Source organism: Apteryx mantelli, chromosome 15 (genome assembly GCF_036417845.1).
Source record: "Apteryx mantelli isolate bAptMan1 chromosome 15, bAptMan1.hap1, whole genome shotgun sequence".
In the NCBI taxonomy this organism is placed as follows: domain Eukaryota; kingdom Metazoa; phylum Chordata; class Aves; order Apterygiformes; family Apterygidae; genus Apteryx; species Apteryx mantelli.
The window spans coordinates 25,531,399-25,543,844 of record NC_089992.1 but is presented as its reverse complement, the minus strand read 5'-3'; the positions used below and the strand labels follow the sequence as shown (position 1 = coordinate 25,543,844).

The 12,446-nt window shown below is 50.3% G+C and overlaps 1 protein-coding gene across 2 annotated transcripts in view; it reads left to right on the top strand.

The window, feature by feature from the left end:
• Positions 1-12,025, top strand: part of CSNK1G1 (casein kinase 1 gamma 1) — a 124,153-nt gene extending 112,128 nt beyond the window's left edge. For both annotated transcript variants that reach the window (XM_067305902.1, XM_067305903.1), the window contains exons 13-14: positions 405-511; positions 6,161-12,025. In XM_067305902.1, coding sequence (XP_067162003.1) covers positions 405-511; positions 6,161-6,215 — 162 coding nt within the window. In that variant the 3' untranslated portion in view covers positions 6,216-12,025. The remainder of the gene's footprint in view (positions 1-404; positions 512-6,160) is intronic.
• The last annotated feature ends 421 nt before the right edge of the window (positions 12,026-12,446 follow it).

Sequence of the window (12,446 nt, the reverse complement as noted above, 5' to 3'; positions counted from 1 at the left end):
TGTGTATGTATAAGGCTGTCAGTTAGTCTTCACACTGATTTTTCCTGTTAAGATCCCAGTGGAAGAAAAGCACACTGTGGGGTAGCCTCCCAAAGACATTGTGAAGACCTGTGTTGGTACAGAACCAGAGTGAACTAGTGAGCACGGAGTCCCCTACCTGCTGTTCTGCTTGGGGCAGAGCAGACTAGTCTCTTCAATTGACTGCTGGAAACAAGCACATGGTTTAAAGGCATCCAAGGAATCCCACAGCTTGCTAAGAAAGAGTAGAGAGACAGGAGCAAACAGAAGTTGTTCCACAGACTTCCCATTGCTATAATATCCCTTGTCCAGGCAGATGGAGGCATATCGCATGCAGCTGTGCTCTTTCAGGGGCTTCATTAACAGGGCATTCCTTTGTGTTTCAGGTGGTCAGCTCAACCAACGGGGAGCTGAATGTTGATGATCCAACGGGGGCGCACTCCAACGCACCAATAACAGCGCAGGCAGAAGTGGAAGTGGTGGAGGAAGCTAAGTACGTTTGCTTTACAAACAGGCTTTCCACTGGTGTGGTGATTAATCCTCCTTTGAAATGAGTGGGGATATTTACCCATAGTGAAGTACTTGATGCTTGTATCCCATGACCTTTTCCTGCATATTGCTGCTTTTGTGCATGGTGCCTTCAGTGCTGCTGCTGCTTTTCACACTTGTCATGGCCGAAGAACATAACTCTTAATCAGAGCATGTATTGCGAAACAGGTGGTAGCACAAATACCAAAATAACATGTATTGATTTCAGGAATCCCGGTGAGCGTCCCCTGTTCCAAAAGGAGAACGCACTGTACTCTCGTGCTGAGATTGTAGGAGTAGCTTGAGCACAGCTCAGTGAAGGAGTTGTTGGTCTGAAAGTTAACACTTTATTTCTGGCTGCAAGAAGTGGAGACCTGGTATCCAGAATGGTCCTAAAGTAATTCTTGCAGGAACATACAGTTTTCTATGTGAATTCTCTTGGTCCAGCCCAATGGAAGCTCAATGAGGGAGAAACCAGAAATAGCCTTCCTGCTTGGGGGGAACAATATGCTCACTTTGAGCTGACCTCAGTGTAGCAGGACCTATCCTCTGTAGCTTGTAGTGAAGAGTGAGAACTGATGTACAAAATTGCTGCCTTGACCATTTTGGCCTTCTTTGCACAAGCACTGCATCTGGCACCATCATGTCACCTTTTGCATGATCCTCAAAATGGGACCTTCTTGCTGCCTCTGAACTATACTTGGACCCTAGCAGATCACAGTGTAATACTGACTTCCCCATACGAGAGGTAAATAGGTCCCGGGACTGCCTTTGAACTGGTTGGTGCCATGACATTGTCCCACTGTCTGACTATAATTTGACTTGATGGCATTGGTGTTGCTTGTCCCATGTTGCTTGTCTTTAGCCTTTATGGGCACTTGTGTTAGGAATGACGTGTGGGAGGGTAAAAAAGTAAAATGGCAGGTATGTTAAAGTGTGTGTTGATGGAAACAGTCCCTAGGTGTGTATCAGGCTGGAGCCAGTGCTGGTCTCCCATCTTATTACTGCGGTCCTGAAGATAAATGTCTCTCACTGTCTATTCCTCTGTTCCTTGGGAAGCACTTCTGCTTGATCTTGCTTGCTGGTAGCTGGCCAGGGTTCGATCCTTGCAGTGACTTGTCGCAGCAATGAATATGCTTTCTCCTTCCAGCCAAAAGAGCAAGCCTTGGTTTTGCTACAGGCTTCTCATAAAGTACAGCAGAGATGAGGAGGTCTTGAAGTGCAGGTTGCAGAGTGGGCAATATTCCTCTTAAATACAGGTAGCGTGGCCTGCAGAGGCCACAGGTTTGGTGTTGCAGGCTCTGTCTTGGTCTGAATGACTGAAGTGGGGCTTACTGGGCAAGTGGCTTGGGGTTGCTCCTAGAACAGTTGAGGCAAATCGCCACCATTAACGGTTCTTGATATGGCAACCCAATGCAAGGAAGAGTCAGCTTTTAAGATGGGATCACCTTCATTCTGTTTCTGTAGGGCCTAGTTCAGCAAGGCCTGGGTCCAAACCCCAGGCCTGTGTACAGGAAAATGTCAAGACAGGTGAAAAGGAACATGGGCTGTGCTGCCCAAGCCATGTCCTGGGATGTGTGGAATTGTTCTGTCTCTTTCCAGGCCCTGTTTGCATGGTTCAGATTTGGTTTTGAAGGGTATAACAGTTTATTATGAAGTTGAGCACAGGCTGCTTTGCACTGGCAGGGGCTGTTGTCGTAATTCCCAAGTGTAGTCTGCTTCATTCCTCTTGCCACATGGGGGACTGCCTTCATCTTTCCTGGCATCTGTGATTGTAAAACCCCTCAGTTAGGTGAGGAGGGCAAAGGATTTCTGGACTTGAGTAACTGCTCTGCAGTAAGGTGGGCCAGAAAGACCTAGAACTAGCTGAAGTTTGTGGCTCTGTGTTTGAGATGAGATGCAATACTGGAGAGGTCCTGCCCTGGCACTCCTGGCAGGCAGAGGAGATGTGCAAATGCTTCCGCTTTGGTGTGCGCTGGAGATAAGCTAGCGATCCCAGCAGTGTGTTTCACTGAACCACAGGTCACATATGTAGATCTGTAATCTGGCCCTTCTGCCTCTGGAGCTGCAGGGCATAGAGCAATATCTTCTTCTGATGGCCTGGAGCCCCTTTCTGTTCCCAGCCCCAGAAAAGTACCCCATGGGGCCTGTGCCCTTGTGGAGATTGTGGGATGTTTGTCTGAGGCCTCAAGCCCCTGGAAAACGTGGCAATTCTCAGCAGCAACGTGGCAAGGGCAGAGGTGGTATGAGTGCTGGGGGTGGGTGGGTGGTCAGGCATGGTGTGCGTCTGCCAGTCTGCACTGCATGTTTGCATGGCTGCAGTGACATGCTTTCATCCCACCTCTGTGAACTAATTGCTCTTTCTTCCTTTCTGTGTTTTTTCTCTACACTCTCTGTAGCTGCCTGAAAATGCTCAACTTGTGGTGAGTCCCTCTCTCCAGTCCACATGCAAGGGGGAGCGGACCAGACTAGACTGGGGTTGGCAAAATCAAACCAACCAAACCAAACCATAAAAAGGCACAAACTCAAAAAGCCAACCCAGGGCTGTTCTGATTTATGACCATGCTGAGAACCACATACGATATTGGGGAGGGTGTGGGCTGTGTCTGAGCGGCCACATTAGGCCAAGCAATTAGGCTGATCTTTGAGCTGATCTATGCAAAAGACAGATTTTCTGTTTGGCTTACCATCTCCCCCAAACTGTTACGTCCGTGAGCAGATGATGTCTAATGGAGTTGGGCAGAGTCGGGACCAGGCTTGCCAAGCATCTTGCAGGAATTCCTCACACAGATGGTTATGAAGGGAAAACCCTGCACCCCAACCTGGCTATCGAGGGGAGGAGGGCAATCACTTCTAGAAGAGTTTCCTATGAAGAGACACAGGCCAGGGCTTATGTGATTGGAGAGTATAAAGAAGTGGTTGTAGACCTTGTTAGTGACAGATCCCCAGCTAAAGCCACTGCTTGGAGTGAGCTAGTGGGAGATGGCTACTTTCCAGATAGGCTGAGAACTAAGGGGCGGAGGGGGGGGACACCTGCAGCTGCCAGCTGAGAGTACAGGTGAACTGGCTTCTCTCTAAGAGCCTGTCCAGCCCTGTTGGTTGCATTACTGCAAGTCCAGCTCAGGTGTATGTACAATCTACCGTGCTTTCTAAGTCACAGCTGTAGTCCCAGGCTCGAGGGGCCCTGTGGAGGCATTCCCTCCCTGCCTTGCCCCTTCTGGAGCTGGAGAAGCAACTTACCCAATGCTGCAGAGTAAACTGAGGGCCAAGATGAGACTCAAGTGAGGAGTTTGTAGGTCCAGGTGGCATTCTGGGGTGCTGATGAGTAGGAATTGCTGCAGAGCGAGGTGAAACACAGGAAGCTTGGATTTGCTCAAAAGCCCCATGTGTGTTGAGGAATGTCCTTGTTCGATGACAGACTGACCCTTCTCTGCCCTTCTCTCCATAGGCATTGCCTCCTCCTCTGGCATCTCTGGCTTCTCTGTATGTCATAGTCTGGAGCTGTTCTCTTGGGCATTGTCTGCATGCACAGAGATCATGTTCTGTAACTGTCAGCCTGCCTTATTCTTTTATTTTGGTGTTCTGCCTCTGCCTGTCTGAACTGCCAGGACTTCCTTTCCTGAACCCTTCCCTGGACCTCTGAGTAAAAGCGTAAATAGACAGTCACAAGGAAAACCAGCCAACAGTCAGTTCCCTCCTTACAGTGCCCAAGGAAAGGAGTGCTGCTCAGCCCTGTTCTTCCCTTACCAGATGCATGTGAAATCATAACTCATGCATTTTCTGTCATCTCTCCCCCTAATTATTCCCTCCTATTTATTAGTACCCAAGTCATGAAGGCAGGTGGCTGCTGTCAGAGAGGAATACTGTGATAGGTTAAAACCAGAGAGGGCTGCAGATGGCCTGAAGTGCAAGACCAGTCCCGGAATGGGGGGATGGGAGGGGACCTGTAGTCCCTGGCCTGTAATGCACAGGAACCTGGGTTATGTGGCAGTAAAGCTTCTAGACTGTGTGCTGCAAATGTCAAATGAGGTAGCAATGATGGAGCCATCACAGCTGACAGGTTGCTCTAGGCCCGTGTTCCTGGGAGGGCAAGTGGTTTTGTATTTTTCTCAGCTCGTCTCCAAACTGGGCCTGTTAGGAGTGCTTAGAAGGAACCCAAAGGCAAATCATGGACATTAAACTTCCCCTGGGTCTTAGTCCTTGCAGGACAGAGGAACATGCAATGGGAGGTCACCCTCCCATTGCCTTGGCTCTTTCAGCTCTGTGTGTTCTAGGGAATTTCAGTATCCTCAGCAAATGATTTGGGCTGACATGCTTTGTTCCTATGGTGTTGTTGATCACCCATCACTTTTGCACCCCATAGCCAGGCTTGTGCTTTGGGGGCAAGCACCTTCTGGGGTGCAAGTGAGAATGAGAACTCCGTTCCTCTAGCTCTGAGAGGACAGGAGTTTTGTGCCAACATTTCAGAGTGTATCCAGCTGAAAAGACTTGGAGATGTTGTTACAGTAGTTTTGAACACTTTTGGTCTGGCTATTAGTAAAAGATGCTTGTAGGAAAAAAAATGGTCTTTGCATAGTCATATCTGCTCTTGTTGCTTAGCTACACGTCCCTTCCACCAGCCTGAAAAAATACTCTTTCAGCATCACCTGGACTTCTCTGGAGACAGCTGTAATGACCAAATGAGAAAGATATGTAGCTCAGGAGCAGAACTTGCAAAGAACAAAGATGTTTCCTCTGTGCAGAGGATTCCTGACTGAGGGAGACTGAGGATAGAAATATAGATATGCCCTAAAGGCCAAGTAATTCTGTAGGAAGCCAACAGGAATAGAAAGCCTGGGCAATTGCTTTCAGTATAACCCACAAGTGAAACCACCACTGTTGAAGGTTCAGCTGCGGTGTTCTTCTTACCACCTCAGTCTCCACTATCCATCCTTTTGCTTCCCTAATCCCTGAATGCTGTGCATCTTCCCTGCACTGGATGAGGGAAGAAGCAGGAGTTATGCATACCTGCACTGGATGATTTATCGAAGGTTATTGTGAAAGGTTCAGTAAAGAAACCTGGTCCCTGATCCAAGAACTCTTCAAAACATGTCTGACTGACTCTTAAGTGAACAGTGTTAAAAGGATGTGCCTCATAGCTGGAAAGAGTAGCCAAGGCTCACTGTCCTAATGCTCCTCAGGGCTTGCGCCGGGTCTTTGGACAGAGGGAACGGAGTATCTGGATCGCTGTTTTACTGCTTTTCCAGATGGCTCCTCGTGTTCCTGTCCCAGTTAAGCATCTAGAGGAAGAGAGCCTGGCTCCTGGCGCTCAGGGGCTCCCACAGGGCTGTGCCCTGCTGTTGCTGCGGCCTTTGGGCAGCAGGAACCATCAATATTCAGCTACTTGCCTTCTCTGATCTGTCAGTCCAGGCGAGCATCAGCTAGCCACAAGCAGCTGCTGATCTTGTAGACCTCCCTGTGGGATGGCAGGTCTGTTTGGGCCTTAGTGCCGGGCATGTGGAGGTGCTGTTGCATGTTACTCTGAGCGGAGGGAAGCCCACCATGGGCGCTGGGTCAGCAGGGGCCTGCTCGGGGTGCAGTGCGGGGCTGACTTGCCTTGTTCTTTGTGCTCCAGGTGCTGCTGCTTCTTTAAGAGGAAAAGGAAGAAGACGGCTCAGCGTCACAAGTGACCAGTGCCTCCTGGGGCCTTGCAGGAACACCACCTGCACCTGCAGCTCCTGCCATGTCTTACTGGAAGGGGCTTCTCTTTAGGGGGGAGGAGGAGGCATAGGAGGAAGAGAAAAAAGTGACATTTTAAACCAAAAAGAGAAGAAAACGTTCCAAAACAAACCACTCTGGGGTGGATCTGCTGAATGGTCTCCCTCGTTCACTCCAAGCCTGAAGCTCCTTTTGGGACCAGGACTGTGGCTGGCTCAGGTCTTGGTCGCCCTGGGAGGGGGGCTGGCTGGCTGACCCTCCTTCCCGTTGTTTACGGCGAAGGCATCATTCATGCAAACCTGAGGACTGTGCTTAGTTCCTGCTCACTTTACTCCCCTCCCTCCCCTGTGCTCTCTGCTCCTCTGTCCTCCTCCCTCCTTAATTAAAAAAAAAAATACCATAGGCTTGATTGGCTCTCAAGAGGGCAGGAGGATGCAGTCTGGGCAAGAGAGTCGTGCGGGAGAAAGGCCTGACTGCTGCAGCAGTAAGACACAGGTTCCTTTTTAGGCTCCTTGGGAACAGTTACACTGTAATGTGCAAGCTGTGAGAAATTTGCAATCTACTGTTCCAGTTAGGTTTTCTGGCTTCCTTGACACCTCCCTCCTCTGATGGTAACAGAGCAATGTGGATTGTTTTAAAGAAACTGACGTCGTTGCACTTTTTATTATTTTTAGCATTACAGATGCACATTGTATCTGTGGATTTCTGCGTGGACAAGTGATGCCAGCGCAGACAGACATTCAGCTGGGAATACGGTGGGGTGCGAAGAATGCCCTCAAGTGGGGATGTTGACAACATCCACACAACCCTCATGCCAGTCTGGGGTTCCCAATGCCCGTTTTGGGTCATGCGCTGGGGAAAGCATACTTGAATTTTCAATCACCCTTTCTAGCTGCCAGTGAATGTCCCTACCATGGTTTCCTACACCGTGCCTGACCCAACCAGCCCGGAGACTAGCCTGGTGTTGGCAGGAGGGAGCGGCATCAGCTTTGCCGAGCTGGAGGAGTTTGCACTGGCTAAAGATGTAGATCTGGATTAAGGTAACTGGAAACCAGATGTTTCCCAAATCATAGGCATTTCTTGGTGTGTGGCTAGGCAACTGGGTAGCCTTCTCAAATCCCTCTGGTAGGGTGGTTATGAATACGCACCTTCTGCAAGAAAATGTTAGCAGGGGCAAAGCTTCCCCAGCAGGGGAGAGGATACTTCACTGCCTTAATACTGATTTCATCTCCAGATGGTCAGATAGGTTTGACTGGAATAGCCTTCACGTCCTCTCCGTGAGCACAGGCCTGGAGCTCTGCTGGCCTGGGGCACGTGGGATGCTGCCCCACCCTGGAGGGTAAGCCAGAGTTCTCATGCGCCACTTTTGAGCCAAACCAATAGCTAGCAAAGGGCTTGGAGCACTTTGCACAAGTGTAAAATCTTGCATCCTACTGCAGCATTTCCAGACTCGAGGCTGAGGCTGCTCTGGGGTTATCATGGATATGGCAGGGCTCCAGGTGAATTCAAGCAGCTTCTTTTGGGGGGGGAGGGGGGAGGGGGGAAAGGGTGTCGCTGTGAATAGGTTCCTTATGCGTTGTCTTTCTACATGTGACATCTGACTAGGCTGGGACTGTTCACTTGAGTGAGGGACTTAATTTGTCAGAAATCTGGGGCTTGCTCACTCCAGTCCCTGAATTCCCTGGAAAGTATGAAGGGAGGAAAGGCAGAGACTAGATCTCATTATCTGTTTTTTAAATGATGATCTACGTAGCTTGGAGTTCATTTAGTGGCACTTACTGAAGGTTCGGTTCCCCTTGCTGGGAAGAAGCAGGCTTAGGGGGCAAGAGATCATCATGAGCAGGGAGCTTCTCTGCTTGCTCTTTGTGCTTCCTGGAAGCATGCAACCACCACTGTGGTGTCAGCATGGAGGAGCCTCGTTTCCACACCAGGATCCCTCTAGGGTGTCTCTTAGCCATTCTCTTTTGAGTTATCTCAATGCCTTATTCTGACGGAGCACAGCTCTGAGGCTTGGCTGCACCTTCCTCTTTCCCCCAGCAGAAAGTTAAGCTGCAGGCTGGCTCGCTCTTCCCTTGCTCACCCACCAGGAGATTTGTACACCCACTGTTCTCATTCTGCAAAATGCTTTCCTTTAGGTGTATCACGGGCAGGGGCAGGAAGGGACTGTTCATCTCCTGCATGTGAATGCTGGGGCGCTTTGTCCTCTCTTGCCCTCCCACCAAAGGGAGGACAGGGACCACTGCTGTGTTCCACCACTCTCTTGTTGAACTCCTCCGCTGCCGGTGGCTCCCAGGAAGTGCAGGATCTCTGGCACGGGCGTTCCCCTCTCTGCTGTAGGAAACCATGGTTTGGCGTCTTGCGGGGGAAGGGGGCACAGGCGCTCCCCAGGGAGAGCAGTCGTGTTCTGCAGATTGAGCTGGGCCCCGACACACACTTCTGTTGCTGCCCTCCCAAGCCCCACTAAGTGCCTGTCACCAGAACTCGATTCCTTCTGCATCTCCTGCCGTGTTTGGTCATTCCTCGCTGCTTCCAGTCAAGGGGCAGCTTGTAGTTGCAGCATATGTAAGTGTTTGCAGGGTGAGGGAGGGCGGGAAGAAAAGGGGCCATCTCAACAGTTTTTGTTCTTAAATGTTTTTTTAAAGTGAATGTATTTGATTGTTTAGAAACTTTCCTGACCTTGTTTTTAAGTGGGTTGATTTGAAAGCTGTTTCACAATGACCCGCTACTGCTTATCTCTGGAGATACAATGTTCTTTTAATCCTATGATGATGTGTTTGTAGGGGAGGACTGTCCCCCCACGGCATGCTGGTAATGCTCACTTGTACCAAGCCCTCTTGCACTATAATCGTACGTTGGGACTCTTCAAAAGGGCAAAGATGTTTTGTTGTTTTTTGTTGTTGCTTTTTTTTTTAAGGCAGGTAAACAGTAAGGCCTGTGCTTGAGGAAACTGCTAACCCCAGGGAGGTTGGAGGTGACTAGGAGATACAAGCCAGACTGAGCCAACCATTCTGTGGTAGGAAGTAGGGCATTAAACCTACCTGGGCAACCTCTCCTGTTCTCACTGGAAGTTAACTTAGTACCTGGGATATGCCTGTGCCCCTTGCCCACGGAAGTGAGGGAGGGGCTTTCGGATCAGCTGTCTGCCATGGATGTCAGGGAGCATTCAGCATCACGCTGGGGTCCCAGATATAGTTCTCCCATGGTGTGGCCCACCAATGTTGCGATGCAGTTTTCTGAGGTATCAAGTGAGATTTTTTTTTTTCAATAAAACATTGCACTGCTGCATTGTTCTCCATGAATAGATGTATTTATTACCCTTTCCTGAAAACACTTATTATAGAATATTTTCTTTTCCTTTGCTTCTCTTGGGCTCTCTTGGTAACCGTCCCCTCCTGCGGTAAGCTCTGAACCCTCCTTTGAGGGGATGGTGCATGGTTTGGGAGCTTTTGAACACTTTGTGCTTTAAAGCCGTGAACAGTTCAGCCCCCCCAGAGCTTCACTAAGGAATGATGACACCAAACACTTCTCCCTGTGTCTGCCCATCCCCACTTCAAGCATCCTGGGTAACAGAGAATGGCTAAGCGATTTTTTGCTTTGACCATGAGGATGTGAACCAACCAGAAACATGCTGGCCACATGTCAAGTGGTCCCCATGTCTCTGGAATAGCATCTACAGCTGCCACTTCAGTGGCAAGGCATCAAGTGTGTCTTCCCCCGAATGGAAGGGCACTGTATATGCCTGTCTGCTGGCCAGGGCACAACAAGGGGGGCTTAAACAGCTGAGAATCCGGCACCTCTTCCAGCTGACCTTAGCCCACAGCAGAGTCCCTGGGCAGCATCAGCACGTGCAATGCTGATACCGTGCCTGTGGAGGAGGGTGGCAATGACCTGTACCGGACCGTTGTTGCCTCGAGTGCCTTCTTCCTCTGGGAGTCTATCCATTTATCAGGCTATTGTGTAGAAAGGAAAAGCCCCGTGTCACATATGTGAACAGCTGGAAGGAACTGACTCCCAGGATTATGAGGTTTTCCAGCATGCAAATAGATGCTGCTTATTTATTCTCCATCCAGTCAAAGAAAAGCATTAAAGGAGATGCTACCTATTAGCCAAACAGAGCATCTTTGAAAAGCAAGCGGCTTTCACTATATCTAGACAGGGAGAGCACCTGTAGTGTGCCGTCAGTGATGACTCTCACTCTTAGAAACTGCTTTGTGCCAGGATCCGCTTTGTTGGGACACTTTTCTCCTTCTGTTTCACAGCCTTAAATGTAATATTTTTAGCATGAGCTTTAATTTCCTGTTCCCAAAAAGTACTCTTGGGATATTTGTGCTCTGAGAAGGAAGAGAAATCTCAACATTTCTTTCCCTGGCCCTTGGAAACATTCATCTCTACCAGGCAATTCTTCCAGTAACAAATTAACAAACAGGTAACGTACTAGTACGCCACTGAGTTAGGGCACGCTTAAGCCTGCAGGGGTGGTACTTGGCTCTAGAGAATGTGCCAGGAAGTGTAAGCTGAGCATGGCCTTGATTACTTTTGGAGGAAGGGGTGTTTAAACCCCAACGGGAACCAACGGGTGAGGACAATATCCAGCCACAGCAGCCATTGTGTGCCTCATGAGGCCTGCTGACACAAGCGAGAAACAATGAAAAAGGATGCGTTTGTGAAGGGCTCTGTGTTTTCACAGCCCACTTGGGGCTTGAATTCTGACAAGATACTACCTTCCTCTCTTTGGGAGGAGGACAGCAGGCATCTAATATAGGGTTAGAATAAGTGACTTAGAAGCGTCCTCCTGTGCAGGACTCTCAGTTTTCAGGATGTCCAGATGTGCCATACTCTAGGAGTTTTGCTGGACTTGAGTGACTGTAGATTTCTAGTGTGATGTGAGGAACCAGCTGAACATACTTGGTTTCTCAAGCTTTGTTGAATTGTATGGTAGGTGATTAACACTGACCCAGATCTATTTGAGTAGACATAAAAAATGTACTTCCCACATATTCAGCTAACTCCAGTATTTGCAAACAATTGTGCTAAGCTGGACACCAGCACCTGAAATAAACTGCAAACACTTCTGTGTACCAAATCTGGTATTTAGAGAAACTTCAGCCTCTCTGATGAAGATCTTTCTCCTTTCTCACTCCTTTCTTTAGCTTTATCATACAGTCTCACCTGCTCTTCATCATGCCCTAAGTCTTTCCTGGGTAAGAACTGAGGGGCTTTAGCATCTTCACTGAGTATTAACGAGTTAGGAAGGGGAGATAGGGCAAGTTCAAACAACCCACCTCTCTGTCCCCCAGCACTGGGGGCACCCACCTGGCTGTCACTGCTTTAGGGGATTGTTTGCAGCATTTCTTTCCCCTGGACAAATGGCAGGTGAAACCAGTGGCCACAGAGAGGCAGGGCAAAGCTTTAAAAGGTGATTTGTTTTATCCTTTGGGGGAGTGTCTCAGGAAAACAGTTGATCTTTGCAGCAGGGGTTTGCTTCCCTGTCCACGCCAGGGCAGAAGTAACGCTAGGGCCCTGCCCTCCTCGGTGCTGGGCCTCGAGCGGCCCCGCAGCTGTGCAGAGGAGGGCCTCGGACACCGGGGGACTGTACCGAACAGCCCGGCACCCCTATCCCCTAGGGGTACTGCCAAGGGCCGAATGCCGGTGGAAACGGTGACGAGCTGTAATTTATTTTGTCTGTTTAATTCTTCCCTTTGTACGTGCAGGAGGGGAGGGGATGTTTATTGCCAGTTTTTTTTTACTGTAAAGTACATAAACCTCAACTGTGGACTCCTTTCTACCCCGTGTGGCTGTGTGTTTCTTGCGGGCGGGGCGGCAGCTGCACCGCTAGGCGGGTGCGCCGTGCCGGCACGGGCCGGTTCGGCCGGGGCAGGACCCGCGGCCCCCGCTGCTGGCCGCCGCAGCCTCTGCGATCCCGCCCGGCGGGGCGGGCCCGTTCCGCACCCCTTGTCTGGCTCACTTGGGCGGGCTCCTCCGGCCTCACGGCTACGGGGCTCCTGCGGACGGGGCGACGCCAACGGTGCCAACGGCCCTGCTGCGGCGCGAACCCCGTCAACGGTCCCAACAGCCCCGCGGCGGCGCGAACCCCCTCAGCGGACCCAATCGGCCCCGATGCGGCGCGAACCCCGTCGACGGTCCCAACAGCCCCGCGGTGGCGCGAGCCCCCTCAGCGGCCTCAACGGTCCCAACGGCCCCGC